Source organism: Rattus norvegicus, chromosome 2 (assembly GCF_021556685.1).
Source record: "Rattus norvegicus strain SHRSP/BbbUtx chromosome 2, alternate assembly SHRSP_T2T, whole genome shotgun sequence".
Lineage (NCBI taxonomy): Eukaryota > Metazoa > Chordata > Mammalia > Rodentia > Muridae > Rattus > Rattus norvegicus.
This window is the reverse complement of record NC_141535.1, coordinates 45,788,836-45,805,216: the sequence shown is the minus strand read 5'-3', so window position 1 is coordinate 45,805,216 and position 16,381 is coordinate 45,788,836. Positions and strand designations below refer to the sequence as shown.

Sequence of the window (16,381 nt, the reverse complement as noted above, 5' to 3'; positions counted from 1 at the left end):
ACCCAGCAACTCACAATCTGTACCTCCAGTCCCAGGGGATTCCACATACTCATCTGGCCTCCCCAGCCAGCAGGCATGCATGTGGGTGTATGAATACATGTAGAGAAAAGAAAACCCCCATAGACATAATTTTTTTTAACTTCTCAAAATGTCAAGTTTTAATGTCTTCATTCACCACACTGTATGTAGATCATCAGGTCTCAGGCCACCATCAGGTCCGTGTCACTACTCAGCCCCCACCACATCATTCTGGTAAGCAATAACACTGCTGGATGACTTTTAACCAAAATCAAGGAGAAGAAAAGGACTAGGAATTAACAGATTTCTATCCCATTCCTTTATCAGAAACAACATTTTGTATATCCCCAATCTTAACATTATTGAAATACAGCTAATTAGCATTTAGTATTGATGAAACTCAAATGATGTAAAATGAATTATCAGGCATATTGGTACTGAAGATACTTCTTTCAATAATGACCCCAGAAAAAAATATATACATAATTATATAATTACTAAACATAAACCTAATTATATACAAATATGAATGTCTAATTTGTAAAGTTGGAACATTTCATGAGCCTTACCTATAGACTCAGTAGTGAGGAAAATAAGCAAAGCTTGCATTAGCCAGATCCTTAGTGCGGACATCTTGCAAGGGATGCTCCTGTAACAGACATAATGTTAAAACCCGTTCTCTTCCACACAGGTTAAAACTCAGGCTTATTTCTACTCTGTAGCTATTTTCTGGAAGGTGGTAAATACCTATATGAATACAGAAAAGGAATATTTTCCTATGCTTACTTAAGTTATGGTGCTCAAATACCTAAAGTCCTCCGTCTCACAGTTACTTGTATGTATGATTTTACATCAAAATAAAAAACCAACCAACCAACGAAAGGGAAACCAGGACTGGTCCTTCAGTAGTGCTAGGACTGCTGTACACGAGCAGCTCTGTGCTACTAACACATTCTTCTCGCTGGCTGCTATGGCTCAGTCTGTCTGATATGCAGCAGTTTCACGAATACAAGCAAAATATTGTGAGGCCTGGTTAGAAACAAGACACTACTCTGAGCAGCAGCAACAAAGTGGCAACAGCTTCTTTTGCTAACCACCAGCTCAACCCACAGCCTGCGGTGAGGTCCGGTGATACCTGCAGACAGCAAATTAACTTACAGGACACAAAGATCAGTCTGAGGAACCCACACCTTAAAGTGTGCAGAAGCATGCCTGCCTTTTCCTCTGGAGGGGGCCATTCCGGCTATCTTTTAAAACCATGAGCAAGCCCTCCTAAGTGAAACAGTATTTCAACATCCTTGAAATGTCATTAAGTGTGAGGCGCTCTGTATTCCTGCAAAGACATGCAGTACACAGAAATCATGGCCCACAGATTTTTACTTTATACATTAAATCTTATAAGCAAACAACATCATACAGACACCGTGCATATACTGAAAGAAACATGTGCTAATGTCTTCCAAAGGGTACACACAGAGGAATGTTTCAAGGATGCCGTAGGCTGCCCAATAGCTCAGGTGCTAACCTGACAAGAAGCGATAAGAAGCAAGCAGAGGAACTTAACCACAGCAATTAGCAAGAAGAATGTCCAAGTACTCAGGGCCCGGTTAACTCTCGCACGCAATACGGAATTAGCAAGAACTATGCGCAAGCATACAGGGCCCGGTTAACTTTCACACGCAATACAGATTAGGGCAGCTGGGCTTGTGACTGAGCAGTGCCCTGGGGAAACGGAAAGGCCTTCACTGTAATGACTAGAAAGTATTACTTCCTAATTTTAAAAACCGTCACTGAGCTATGAGGAAGGAGGATCTACCAGAGTGTCGGACATTAGAGTATTCTATGTCACATTCTACACAACTGACTTTACCTGTGACTTAGTTTTAAAAAGGGCAGGATTCTGTTATACTTTTCATTTGATTCTGTTGAGAGTAAACATTCAAATTAAAGGTGTATTAAGTGTTCCTCTTATTCCACGCCTCTTGCAGAATATGCATGTATTGCAAAAATACTGCACATAGTGACTTCCTTGAACTTGGCTTTCTAGGAAGCTTTTAAAAAGCTAAAACATGACTAGTAACTGAAGATTCAAGAAAGGGTGAATTACAGAGTGGCTCTTCTCTATTGGTAATTCCTCAGATATGGCGAGCCAACAGTAGTCTGCTGAAAGGTGGGTCACTAGTAATCTCGAGTAGTGCTTATCACACAGACTGTGAATGGCTTGCTTGAACAAACGTGTGTGCAGTAGCTGCATTGCTGTTCTTTCAGTCTGCCAGTTTTCTCAGGTGGAGGGGAAAAAAAACAGCCTAATTGTACCTGATTAATACTTTTTGTTTTGCTAGAACTTCCTATTTAATATTTCAGAGCTTGGGTCACAAAAACTATGGAGGTGAAGCCAGTCCTCAGTTGGGGAGCAGCTATTGTACCAAGTGGTAAGCAGAAAGCCACTAATCACTCGTAAGTCACTCCCTGTTGCTTAAAAGACACATAAAAGTGCCACAACTGCCCAGGGATGATAACAGACTGGGTTTGCTTTCACCCAGCTACTAAGCAATACAAAACATGGTTAATTCAAACACTTTAAACGCCATGCCTCACTAATAGGTTTTTAAATCATATGCATATACTAATAACTTTTAAAAAAAGAATTATTAATTTTATGTATATGAGTAGTACACTGTAGCTGTCTTCAGCTACACCAGAAGAGGGCATCGGATCCCATCACAGATGGCTGTGAACTACCACATGGTTGCTGGGATTTGAACTCAGGACTTCTGGAAGAGCAGTCAGTGTTCTTAACTGCTGAGCCACCTCTCCAGCCCCTAATATGCTTTTTAAATCATATATGCATTGAATGAAATCCTGGCTGCCAAGGAAGACAAGCAGACAATGGGAACCCAAACTTCCTTTGCTGTCCCAACTGTGATCCAGGATATTCTGATTCTCCACACTGGGTACCTCCTTTGGGTGTAAATCTCTCATAGCACCCATCTCACCATGTTGGATTTCCAGGAAAATCTGCTTGGCCATGTCCTGATTAAAACTTAATAACTGTGCCACTTTAAACATTTTTATTGCCTATACTAGGACCTTTATGTTTATTTCCATTCTTAAAATTTAACCCAAGGGCAGAATGAAGAATGAATAAGGATTGCAGTCACCAAGGAGGATGTCAGTATAAACCGTTGCTATGGGATGGTGACTGACTATCAAAGGTAATTGCAGAACCTTCTCTCAGAAATCAAACAAAATCTTGTTCACTGGGGAGCTGGGGAGGGACCAGGGTGGTTTATGGAATGTGCGACAGTGAGCGCATCTCAGATATTACCTCCCTACTTAACAGTTGTCCGCCCTTCCTTCCCTCCTCCCCTCCTCCCCTCCTCCCCTCCTTCCCTCCTTCCCTCCTTCCCGCTCATGCTCACACTGCTTTATGTCAGGCTGCTCTCACGTGAGTCATGACCCCCAGTACCCTTGGGAGACATCAGTAGGGCAGACATTATTTCGTGGACTTTTACAAAAAGAACAAAAATTCAGAGAAGACAAATGACTTACCCAATACACAAACCTAAGAACTGATAAGGCATGAATCTGAAACAAGTCTGCTGCCTCTAGATGTCATGTTTCTTCCATCGGCCCATCCTGTGAAGACAGAAGAGCCTTGTTCAGAAGCTGACTTTGATAACAGTGCTGCACATGTGTCTACTGTAGTCTTTAGAACTTCATACATGTATACAATGTATTTTGGTCATACTCGCCCCTAGTCCTTCCCAACTCCTAGATTCACCTGGACATGTGCTCTTGAAATCCTTCACTGGTCTTACATTTGCAGGTCAGCACCAAGCAGCACAGGTTAGATAGGAACTTCAGAACAAAGTGATCCCAAGCACTTGGGAGAGAGTATGATAACCCAGCGGAATGGTTGGTACTATATCTCCCCCACCCCTCCCTTGACACAAGGTTTTGCTCTGTTGTTCTGGCTGGTCATTAACTACTAAATTCAAGTAATCTTTCTGCCTCAAGCCTTTGGGACCATTTAGTGCCTAGAGTTATGTTTAATACAGTGGCTCTCAACCTGTGGGTTATGACTGCTTTAGGGTTTTGATGACCCTTTCACAGAGGTCACCTAAGACTATCAGAAAACACAGATATTTACATTACATCATACCAGAGGCCAAGTTACAGTTATGAAGTAACATGAAAATAATTCTATGGTCGGGGGTCGCTACATGAGGAACTATGTTAAAACATTAGGAAGGTTGAGAACCACTGGTTTAGTACATACTTGCAAACATTAAGATCACCTACTCCTAATTCAACCCTCTAGATGTCTATGGAATGTTGCAGGGCATTTTGTTGAACTAACAGGTCCTTAGCAGGAGGTTGACTCCCTGACACTGAGCTAAAATTGCTCACTTCTCAACTGCTCAACCTTATGCAATACTAGGTTAAATTCTAGCATGAGCAGTGACAGCCATTTTTTTGAAATGACTTAAAATTTAGGCAAAGTATTGAATCCTGTATTGCTGCTTTCTACATGTTGCGTCTTTGATATAAACCAGTAACAAGGAATTAAATTTTTAACCTTTTTAAAATTTCAAATGATAAACAAGGAGGGGTGGCATGTAAAGTCTCTATATCACCAAGAAAAATAGTTTGTGAAAATGTTGGTGGATAGTCTCGCAAAACTCTACACCTACAACTTAATAATTGTATGTGCACGTAAGTGTACGTCTCTTACGTCCCAAAGCCCACACGTGATGAGTGTTGTCAGTTGCTTTCTTCACAGAATACTGAGACTTGAACTCTCTAAGCACTGCATGGGCTAAATCTGTGCAGCCCGTGCTCTGGCTTCTTCCCACAGGCCTTTCATGGCCCTCTAAACTGCCTCTACTACTCAACCACCCTCCTGTTTTTGTTTTCTCCTTTATAACATCGAGACATCTATAGAAGATTGGCAGATAGTTTATGCAATGGACCAGATAAATGTTTAGACTTTCTTTACAAAACCAGACTGCAAGCCAGATTTGGTCTGCAGGCCACTGTCTGCCAACCCGAATTCTAAAATCCATATAATTTCCTTAGTTTGCTCAGTTTGCTCAAAGTTGAGCTGTGTCCCCTGCAAAAGATTCACTCAAGTCCTATGACTTCAAAACATGACCCTCTTTGGAGACAGGACCATTGCTGCTGTCATTAGCAAAGATGCCCTAGTGGAGTAGGGGAGGAGAACAATATAACTTTTATAAGAGAGACGCAGAAAAACGGCATCTGACAGAAGGCAGAGACTGGAGTGATTGCAGTTACACACACACACACACACACACACACACAAGTCAACACATGGTTACTGTTAGAGGCTAGGAAGTGCCAAAGGATTCTTACCAGAAGGACTTCTGGCTTCTGGAGAAAATAGCATTTCTGTAAATCTGTCTGTCTGTCTGTCTGTCTGTCTTTCCTTCCTTCCTTCCATCCATCCTTCCTATCTTTTTCATGACAGGCAGTAGATTGCCCCTGCCCCTGCCCCTGCCCCTGCCCCTGCCCCTGCCCCTGCCCCTGCCCCTGCCCCTGCCCCTGCTAGTACAAAGTCATGCACCACCAACACACAGGATCATTTCTGTAATTTTAAACCACCTAATTTATGGTACTTTGTTACATTAGCCCTAAGAAATGAGCACATGGTGTGTATTACCCTAACAGACTGTAAGCAAAGGAGGCAGTTTTCTATCTGTGCTCTTGACCTGTCTCTAGAATTCAGATCCATACTTAGCATATGAGATGCTCATGAGATAAAGAGACGATATTCATATGTATACATAACATATAATACTGCAAATTACTTAGGCAAAGTCTGCGTGGACATATGCTATAATTCTGAGAAGTGGATTCTAAGGATCAAATGGCTGGGCCCTGTGGTAGGTATCATGCTTAGCTACAGGGCTTCCTGGATGGCATGACATTTGAATAGTCTCATTTTTAATTAACTTGTTTCATTATTATTCGTTTTGACAGTTTTGAACACACTTTACTTTAAAAAACAAGAGGTGTGCTGTAGTTTGCCTGTTCCATTGTTAGCAATTTTGAAATATGTAGCTTCTACAACGACAAAAACCATGTTAAACTATCAGGACTCCTAGACACTTAATATAATATTTAAACAAATGATTATTTAAAAACTAGCACTCCAGAGCACATCAGTAATAACCAACTAAGAAATGTAACAAAATAAATATTGCTCGTAATAGCACCAAAAGCAACAGTAGAGTAGGATAAATCCAGTTATAACTATACAAGAATTTCACAATATAGAAATGCAACACAACTTTAACCCAAAGAGCAAAGTAGTTTATTACTGAACTGTACCCATTAAAAATTAGAGACTAAGAGTCAATTTTCAACAACAAAAAGGACTTAGTGTGCCAGCATTCAGACATACTGTAAAGATAAGTAAAACATTTATGGGGACAGAAGAATACACACATCAACAACATGAACTAAAATAAACTCAGTGGATACAGCTGCCCTCATGTGTATAACTGTTTTCATCCCTGGTACCACAGAACAAACAAACAAATAAATATAAACCAGGTAAATAATAAAGAATTTATACACTAGTCACGCACACACCTGCAAGTCTTAGTTGGTGGCTCAGAAAGGAAAATCAGTTGCTTAAGACTTGGCAGCTAGCTTTGGCAACATGGGGAGAACATACAAAACAAAATCTGATGAAAAAGTATATCATTATTCAAAGACATACTTTGGGACAACTGGTCCTATGAGCAAAAAGGTAAAAAGATATTTTTATACAAACATATTTCAGAGTTAATAAAGAAGTAAGTGCGAAAGTCGGATCATGTACATACTGGAAAACACAAAACATTTATGACCTTTGAGGACATATGTCTTTTACAAATTACCTTGCCTATTTTAGTCAAATGAGAGTTCTATGAGCACTCTGATGAAGGCCCACATTCTCACCATCAATTAAGGAATACAATGTTGCAAGTGCAGTTGATGCCAACAGTCCTTGCTTACTCCGAGCTCAAAGCTAACAGGAAAAACACATGCAGAGTGCCTTGGGGACAGAGAGTTTCCAAGTCAGGGCTCAGGAGCACTCAGCTGTAGGACAGAGTAAGTGTTTCCATAGCGAGAAAGCAGTGCACGTAAGGTTGAAGACCGTACCAACCACCACTGTGCCATCTGACATACAGCCTGCCTGAGCTCAACTAGCACTAGGGGTTACAGTCACCAACTAGCACTAGGGGTTACAGTCACCAACTAGCACTAGGGGTTACAGTCACCGGGGATGTACGTAAGGCAGAACATCCGAACAAGAAAGGATTGTGCAGAAGATGCCAGTATGCAAGCCACTATTCACAAGAAGTGACTAATCTACTCTTCCTTAAAACAAAGGGTGAACGTGACTACTAAAGAGAATCTGAAAATCTGGAGGCAGGACATTCAACTCATTTGTTTTACCAAAAGGAATCGAAGTTCCTGCTCTGGACTGAGTACAGGAGGCTTTAAAGCATCTGTCTAAAGTCTCACCATATGCTAGGAGACACAGCGCGAGTCCTGGTAGCTCCATGACACCACCCTGAGTGGTTCTGAAGCTTTCCACCAACACCACTACTTTCCCAAGTCTGAGACCCTCTGGCATATACAATGTAGGTGCTTCTCTCCTTCATCTACTTTTCTGTATTCTCCAAAGGTTTTATCTCCTACCCATGAATGTCCCCAAAGATGAAGTCCTCGGGATCAACTTTTCTTTTAAAATACTTACAGTGAAGACATGAACCAAATGTCAAGAATCCTGGCTCAAATCTTCAATTCCAGTTGTGTATCATCTTAGTCTGCCTCCGACACAAATCAATTTAACAAATCTTCTCATGAAATACCTACATAGACACTCAAGTACACATACAGGCACACCGTATCAACACTGTTATCAGAATTGTTTAAAAATCACAGCAATTTTCTTCCCCTCACACATGTATAAATAACTCATCATTATCAGTTGCTGCAGTCAGTAAAGTCTGTTCTTCTCTTACCTTCCCTAACAACTTGACTTTTCCGTTACAAATCTTATCCAGACTCCTCACCTCTCACTAAGGACTGGACCAGATCACAGCACTTAACAATAGCTGCCAGCTCCTCCCTCCTCTACCACAACCTCCTCCTGGACCGCTTCACAGCACAGTGATGCACTCCCAGCTCCCTTCTTCTCAGAGTAACGTTCAGGAGCGCTGTTTAAAAGCCATCATTCTTCCTCAAAAGGTTTTAAAAGGGTGAATAATAATGCCAACTATTTCAACTATCAGAGGACCTAAGAAGTGATTTCATCCACCTGCACTGTCCGACTGCTCTCCGATATTCAGTTTTATTTTAAAATATTATTAATAGAGGAGACCGGGGTATAGAGCGCTTGCTTACAATTTAGAAAGGTCCTTTCACAACGTTCAACCCCCCCAGCTCACCACACAAATAAAACTCTTTCCTTAGATGTCTTTCTCTCAAATGATCATGCTATAATCTGGGAGGGAATTATAAGCAGCCTGGCGTTTTATTCCAATTATGCTGAAATTATTCTTTCAGTTGTCCAGCTGCAGAGCAAATGTTTATGCTTCTCATTTTGCACTTCCTCTTAACTTTCATCATTTCCACAGCAGCCACACCTGGATGGTAAACTCAAGTTACCACAGACCTGCAGGCTTCCTCTAGCACACCTTTGGAGTGTGCACTTGTGCATGCCCTCTTGTTTGCTTCCACAGTGCCAGTGCCCTGCTGACTGCATTGGCCTGGCTCCATTGTTTATAACCCAAATTGACATCTCTTCGGTGGAATGTCCCCTACATTCACAAACATCTGTGTTCCCACTGCACTTTCCGAGTTCCCTAAAAGGATTCAAAACTAGTCCAGCAATTACACAACTTCACGTGCTGAGAATCTTGACGAATTTAGGGAACAACTAAAAGAACAATTAGTTTGCGCATGTATTACATAAGTTAAGTGCTACTGACAGAATATGTGCATGTATGCAGTGATGAAGGTTGAACCCAGGGCCTGGCACATGCTAGCCAAGCACTCTACTACTGGCTACATCCTCAGCTTAAACATGAGTTTTAAAAGTCCTGGTATAACGGATTTACTCTGCCGCTCATATAGACAGTATGAAAAAGCCATGCATTACAGTTGAGGGTTCAGACTGAGCTCAGGAAATCTATGTAAAGACAGCATCTGATAATAACTTCTGTTTGCCTCTGTATAAAAGCTAATAAGACCTATCTCAATAAGGCTATGGAGAGCACAAGAACATTAGCCAAATATCCACACGGCGACTGACAAACAACGCTGCCTTAGTAGTCGTTAGTAAGATGACTATACTGTGGTGACAGCGCATGGCGGTTTTACTCTGTTCCATGGTCCCTTCTAGCCTCTGTTCTACATTCAGGGTGAGACCCTTTAGTTTTCCCTCTCTCCAAACCTTATCCAGGCTTCAGGGCTGACCTCTGGGAACCCCACTGCTTATTTCAATTCCAATCCTTAAACGCCCACGGCACTTTCTCTATCCCTCACTATTTAATTGAAACTACTCTGTATCCGAGTAGTTTTTTTTTCACACAATAGTTTGTTAACCCAATTTTGTAAACTTTGAAAAACCTAGATGTTATCTCAGGTATCTTTTATGAATTCCAGAGCAGGGTGAATAATATCAACCGAAACCTCACCTGTGATCAAGCCACCTTTGCAATCAAAAACAAGGAGAAAGCTTTAAGAACTTACTGCTTCCTTAGCAGACAAACTGCAAATGTACCAGGGCCAGGTGATGTGCACCAAAATGTGGGCTGTGATCACATCTTGGGAAAACCCCTTCCTGCTACTACTACAGGGTTGTGAGCAACATTCAACGCCCCAGACCAACTTACAGTAATGGATTTTCTATAAGAAATCCATCGATACGTCAGTTTGTCAGCACAGGATTGGAGTCCTATGCTTTTGGGCCTGTTTCCTTTCCTAAGAGGTAGAATTATAACACCCACTTCATAGGTATGTAATAATCAGTGTTCATCCTAGCACTGAACTGAAATGCCACATTCTCCTAGGAAAAAAAATATTTTTAAAACGAAAACAGAAAGTCATAAATAAAACAGGACAGAATGTCCAGTTACATAAGAATGCTGCATTAAATTAGCTGGTAGCAGTATTTGTAATATCCTAAACCACCTATGCCAACAATCCAAAATTTCTACTATAAAGTTTATCTTACCCGACATTCCCCCTTGTATTTTGTTTTTCTCTTTCACTTGTGAGTAGAAGCAAATGGACACAATTCCCCCGCCCCCAAGAGAAACCTATGGAAAACAGAATGTAACCGACTATCAGATTAGTCCTACTCAGGATTCCAGATTATAGTTCAAAAATAATCCTCGATGATAAATATAAACACAAACTTGGAAAATTAAGACGATGGCGATCATCCCCTGATAATGAGTCAGTAATTTCAAATTAAGAGTCGTTCCAACTGGAAGCTGGCAGTCACACGCGGTCTAAAACAGTTTTGTTTACAGCACTGACCAGACCAAACAGCTAATCTTTCAGAAGATTCACCCTGACATTCCCGCATTAACTGACTACTTTGAAGCAGTACAGCTGCTGGGATGTCCAGTAACTATACAAATTAAGCCCAAATGAGTTTCCTTTTAATGGAAAATGACAAAAACAGAAGTGGGCCAAGCCTTTGATGTTATTTTTGTTTGGAGTTCTGAATTAAAATGTTGTTCATCCAAGAAGGAGAGCCCCCTGATAGCTGAGGGGGTCACGTTTACGCTTAGGAGAGGTGAGAATTTAAAGGCAGATAGGCTTGCTCTCCAGATGTAAAGGCACGCGGGATTTATGAGGAAGGGTACGGACCAAAGAACGTTAATATTTATTATAAATACTGAACTTTCATCAACGCCGAAACGTTACGATGTCTGGGTAAAAAGTTCGCTCTGGATTAAGAAATATCAAGAGCAGGGGATGGTGGCATTTCAGGGGACACCGAAGACCACACTTTCTGGGGCCATGTCTAGAGTTGGTTCAGTGGACATGGCACGGGAACTGAAAGAACGCGGGACGCGGTCACCCAGGACGCGCGATCCCGAAGGACTTTGGGGCGGGGGCTCCGGAACTGAGCGTCAGGAACGCGTTCGGGAGGGCGAGTGACAACGTCAGGGAAGTCGGAGCCGGGAGAGGGGAGGGAAGGAATGCGGGGATTCCCAGGCCAGCCAGACCAGCTCCGGGCGTGCGCTCGGCGCCGGTCCAACCCGGCCTCGCTGGGCCCAGGGTGCCAGGTGGCAGCCGCGCCAGGCAGCCCGCACCCTCCCGCGCCGGGGCCCTGTTCTCACCTTCGGGCCGCGAGCCTCGCCGCTCCTGAGCGTCCCTCAGCCCCGCGGATCCCTGGCTCACACAGCCGGCCCCTCAGCGGAGCCGCAGCCTGGATCGCTCGAAGCTCTGGCCTCCTGACCGCACACGCCACCCTCCGTCCGCCGCTGACCTGGGCTCTCCTAGCTCCACCCCATGGCCCCGCCCACTGAGCGGGAGACCGGGAGCTCATTGGCTCTGATCAGTCTCGGAGCGCGCGGCCATTGGCTCAGGGTCGCCGGAGACGAAGGGGCGGGACTGCAGGCCTCTGCGATTCCCGTAACGCGGTTCCCGGCGTCCGGGATTCCGGAGATTGAGCCTGGTCGCCTCTCCTAGACTAGATCGAAGGCTTCCCCGCCGCTCCTGGGTGGGTGGCCGGAACGGAAGGTTCCATTTTCCCCAGGGTAATGGGTCGCTGACAGCAACCCAGATGCCTCCCTCGATCCCTCTCCCTGGCCTTCGGCAGCCTCCCTGGGCTGTCTTCCCCGAGGGCCTGTGAGCCTCCGGAGACCGCCAGGAGGCCCTTGGGACTCTGGAGGCAAGGGAGCTCCCTGGGGACAGGGCCGGGCTTAGTGGCCCTGACTGTACTCGCCCATAGTGACCGCTTCAGTTCTAGGCTTAAGTAAACGAACCTTTCCACTGTGCAATTTTTTGTTGTTCGTGAGTTTGGTGTGATTGGTTGATCGGTAAGCTGGTGACCTGCCAAGAAACGTGTCTTTTTGCGGTTTGTTCCTCCTGATCTGTGATTAGAAATACCAAGGAAAAACCTATTTCATTGTAATCACTACCCTTCTCTTGATTGGAAAACGACCTTAAGGCTACAATGTGCGTGCGTGCGTGCATGTGTGTGTGTGTGGTGTGTACACTCTCACCCCCTCCCTCAAGTAAGATGAAAAGCTTAAAAGATAAGGGATGTGTATCTGTAAAGAATCACTCCAATTTGCATTGGTTAATTTTTACTGAGCACGGAGCTCGCCCTGGAGTGTGATTTGATATAATCAGTGTAGCTCCATTGAAGAAAATTGATTTTCTCATTCTCAACATCTACCTTTTGTTTTGATTTGCTCTAAAGGGGAGAAAGGACAGGAAGCTGGATGGATGGAGGGGTGTGTGGGAGGAGTTGGGGGACAGCAAAAAAAAAGTTGTAAAAGTTACTGTATAACATTCTCAAAAACTTTTTAAGAGACTAAGAGTGAAGAAATGACTCAAAAAACAGAAGGCTAGGGACTTTTGGAAGAATGATAGTCTACCACAATGAATTGTGGAGCAAAAAAAACCCCGTAAATTAGTAATTTTAAAGTTATTTGTTATGTTGACGATTCAGATGGGAGGAAATGGATCAAACTGCAGTCTAGCTTCCTAACCCCCTTTCCTCCCTGCCTCTTTCCTCTGTTGCATCTCTAAACCCCCAGCTCTAAATTATGACCCCTTAGCAGTTGGTCAGATAGTTGAAAAGATACTGCAAAGGACCTACTTAAAAGTCTCAGACACACTTGAAGTGCTTCAGCTAAAGATGTGTTCGGCTCCAGCCACAGTAGCTTGCTAACCTTCAGGGTGTGACAAGATAGGCCTGAGTGAAAAGACTAGTAAGGGCCTTTGTTCAATTGAAGATCTTACAAAGGTGCTCTTTGGAAAAGCATAAAGGGTCTCTGGAATGACTGCCTCCAAACTGTTTAAATGCAAATCCTGGTGCTGGGACTTCCCACTGCTGTGACCTTGGAAAAGTCTCAAGCTTCTCCATCTGCAAAATGAGAAAGGTTCTGACCTACTAAGTTACAAGAACGAAATTATTTAAAACACAGAGCTTGACACATTGTATGGAGTCATTAAATATCAGGTACTCTTAAATGTCTCCTATTGCCTTTGCTCCTCAGACCTTTCTGCATTACAGCATTTATTTAAACCTCTGTTTATCTGAGGTGGTTGTGTGTAGAAGGAGGACAATGTCTTATAATATGTTTACCTGCCTTGGCCCATGTGTGGGGAATTCAAAGGTCTACGCTGCCTGTCTCACATACATGACTTATCAATTTATTTGTCTGTATTGGCTAAGCATAGGCCTTGGCACTAAGCAACTCACATTTTGTGAGAGTGATTAAAATCCTAAGCAAAGGGACTGGAGAGATGGCTCAGCAGTTAAAACACTTGATGGTCTCGGGGAGGACCCAGATTCAATTCCCAGCACCCATATCAGGTGGCTCACAGCCAACATAACTTCAGTTCCAGGGAATCTATCAATCCTCTTCTGACCTCTGAGGACACCTGCACATACATGATGCACACAAACTCACAAAGGCACACACAAACATGGAAAGAACAACTTTGACAAACAGTCCTAAACAGGAAAGAAAAATCAATGTTGGACGAAGAACTTCCAGAACGACAAAACGTTAGGAAGGAAGCACCCACTCTGTGGAAGTTGCTTGATTTTCCAGACCCCTCTGTAGACTGTTAGCCTGGAAATAACCACTTTCTGGTTAAGGATTTATCACTAGAAATCCCCATTGATCGTTGCAATGTACACTTTTTTCCAGTGGTAACATCTTGTTGGTTCTAAATACAGTTGATAATAAGTACCGGTTTGTGGAAGAAAAGATAAGAAAATGGCAGTGGAGTGTCACATGCCCCACCTTCCTTCCGTGCGTGGAACAGGTGAGCAAAGCTGATGACACATGCTATAGGACGAAGGTGACAAATGTTGAACACAAACTTGACCTGCTTCTGTCTGCCTCACTCTGACCCTGACCAGGATATAGGCACAATTCCTGTCTGTGTCCTGTAAGGTTTCTGAAACTCTGTGTCAGTCTCGCACCCTAAGGTCATCTAATGAGTTCGGCATCCTTGTGGATGATTCAGTGACTGCTCAGAGCTCACCATTCCTCACCCCTTTCCACAGGATCATTAGCTTCCTTTTATATGCAAGCAGCCCCAGGTAAAGCCACGCCTTCAGCCCAGCCATCTAAAGAGATCACTCCATCTCCTATATTTGGGGCTGTTTTCATTGTCAGTACCTGTAGCCGCCTCCATCTGTAAGCTTAGGTGCTCACTCCCACGGAAGCTGCAGTTTGTCCTCAGGATGATTTTAACAACACTCTCACTGGGATCTTCAGTTCCCTTGGTCTTCGGCCATATTTGCCTGGTCAAGCTGGTTCCTAACAATTTCCCCTTTCCTTGGACTGTACCCAATGTTTATTCTTAGTATGGAAATGTATGACATTATTCTTGGGAAAGATCGGGACTACCATTTGTGAGCATCCTTGACCTTTTTTTTTTTTTTTTTTTTTCATTTAGGATTCAGCTACTGTGGATAGGTATCCATTTCCTCTTCACCCTTGTGTCTCCCAAAAAACTGTTCATAAGGAATATTACTTCACATCCAATCAAACCTTCCTTAAGATATGCATCTGGAGAGTGACATTACATCAAGCAGTAGGCTATTTGGGGGACGTGAATTCCAGGAATTAGGGAGGTGCTAATTACTTCAATTTGTTCTGTTTATTTCCTCAGTCTACACTTACCATCAATTATGTGCCAGCACTGATATAGGTCTAAAGAAAACGTATATTTCCCTCAAGGGAGTGAAAGTGTATAACATACACACAATATATAAATAAGCAAATAATGACCATATCGATGTCCCACTGCAGCAAAGAAAGTAAAAGGAGTATTTGGGAGCGCTTGTGCTTGAATACTCCAGGATCTCAACTCGGCTTTCTCTGCCTCATTCTAAGCGCACCCTCCCCTGGGTGGATTAGAGACAGCCACAAAAGTCTCTATGCTAGAATTAGATCCAGTTCCCTTCTTGAATTTGATCGTAAGACTGTACCGGGAAAGTGCCCATGGCTTCTGAGAGTGCGGAGATGTGATGTCCAAAGTCCAACTGGCTCAGTGGACTGTGTGGAGAGAGCAGAGACTGGAAAATGAACGTGGTCTTGCTGATGTCTGTCTTGCTGCTGCCCCTGCTTTTGATCAAGCACATGACCAAGGCATTGTTCTTACTGAGCACACACAGACTTTTCTGCTCTTACCAAAGCAATGGCTTCATCAGGAAAAAAAAAAAAAAAGACTTAATATTTTCCCCCTGTCATTTCTCACCATGTGTTAAGTAACTTTGTCTTTGGATTGGGTTAAAATGTCCGGTGTTGGTTGGGGTTACTAACTTGAGTTTCACTTTAAAATTTGATGAATACATCTTGGCTTTGATTTATTAAATAGGCCTATACACACTTCTGCCAGTTTTCACTACCTAATTTATATGAAGTGTGAAGTAGTCCAAGTACTGAAGGCTACGAATCAAAATATCAACCAACTGGTTAACAATAAAGATGTTCTGTGTCCTGAGGTATCAAACATCCAGACTCAGATGGCTCGGTGCAGCTTGTTGTGTAAGCGTGGAGATCCAGCACTCGGGTAAAGAGCTGGGCATATCCTGTCTACTCACCTGGGACTCCAGTGCTATGGGCGGCAGAAAGGACTGCTAGGACTGGCTGGTGGCCAGCCTTGCTCCAGGTTCAGTGAGTGAGAGCTTGTCTCAAAGGAATAAAGTAGAAGGTGGTAGACTAGGATGCCTCCGGCTTCTGTGTGAGTGTATAAGGGCATGCACACCCCCCCACACACACACAACATGGACACACAGGCAATCATAAGGAGTAAAATAGAATTTTAAAAGGACATCAGGATGGCAATAACAATGTCACTTTTGTGCTGTGTTGGAAGTTAACTCTTCCGATAATGAAATAACCTCCTCAGAGACAGGAAAAGGCTGTCAGAGGAGAAGACAGTTTCTACAGACACTGGGATTTGAACTCTTGTCCTCTCAAACACTGTGGAAGTATTATTCACAAATTACAGACTACACATCTAGCTTTACAATTTAGAATTCATCTTCATAGAGAGTTATGCATCAACAAGGGCTCCTTAACATTCCCGAGAAGTCCACAGGCATCAGGTAAGCTTTGATCCACAC

At 43.2% G+C, this 16,381-nt stretch overlaps 1 protein-coding gene across 4 annotated transcripts in view; it reads right to left on the bottom strand.

Moving 5' to 3' along the window:
• The window catches only part of Il6st (interleukin 6 cytokine family signal transducer), a 40,141-nt gene extending 28,581 nt beyond the window's left edge, over positions 1-11,560 (bottom strand). Inside the window, exons 1-3 of one of the 4 annotated variants that reach the window (XM_087616314.1) lie at positions 11,400-11,560; positions 3,571-3,657; positions 588-667 (exon numbers count right to left, since the gene is read on the bottom strand). In XM_087616314.1, the coding sequence (XP_087472440.1) occupies positions 588-667; positions 3,571-3,602 (112 nt within the window). In that variant the 5' untranslated portion in view covers positions 3,603-3,657; positions 11,400-11,560. 4 annotated transcript variants of the gene reach the window in all.
• Positions 11,561-16,381: the final 4,821 nt, after the last annotated feature.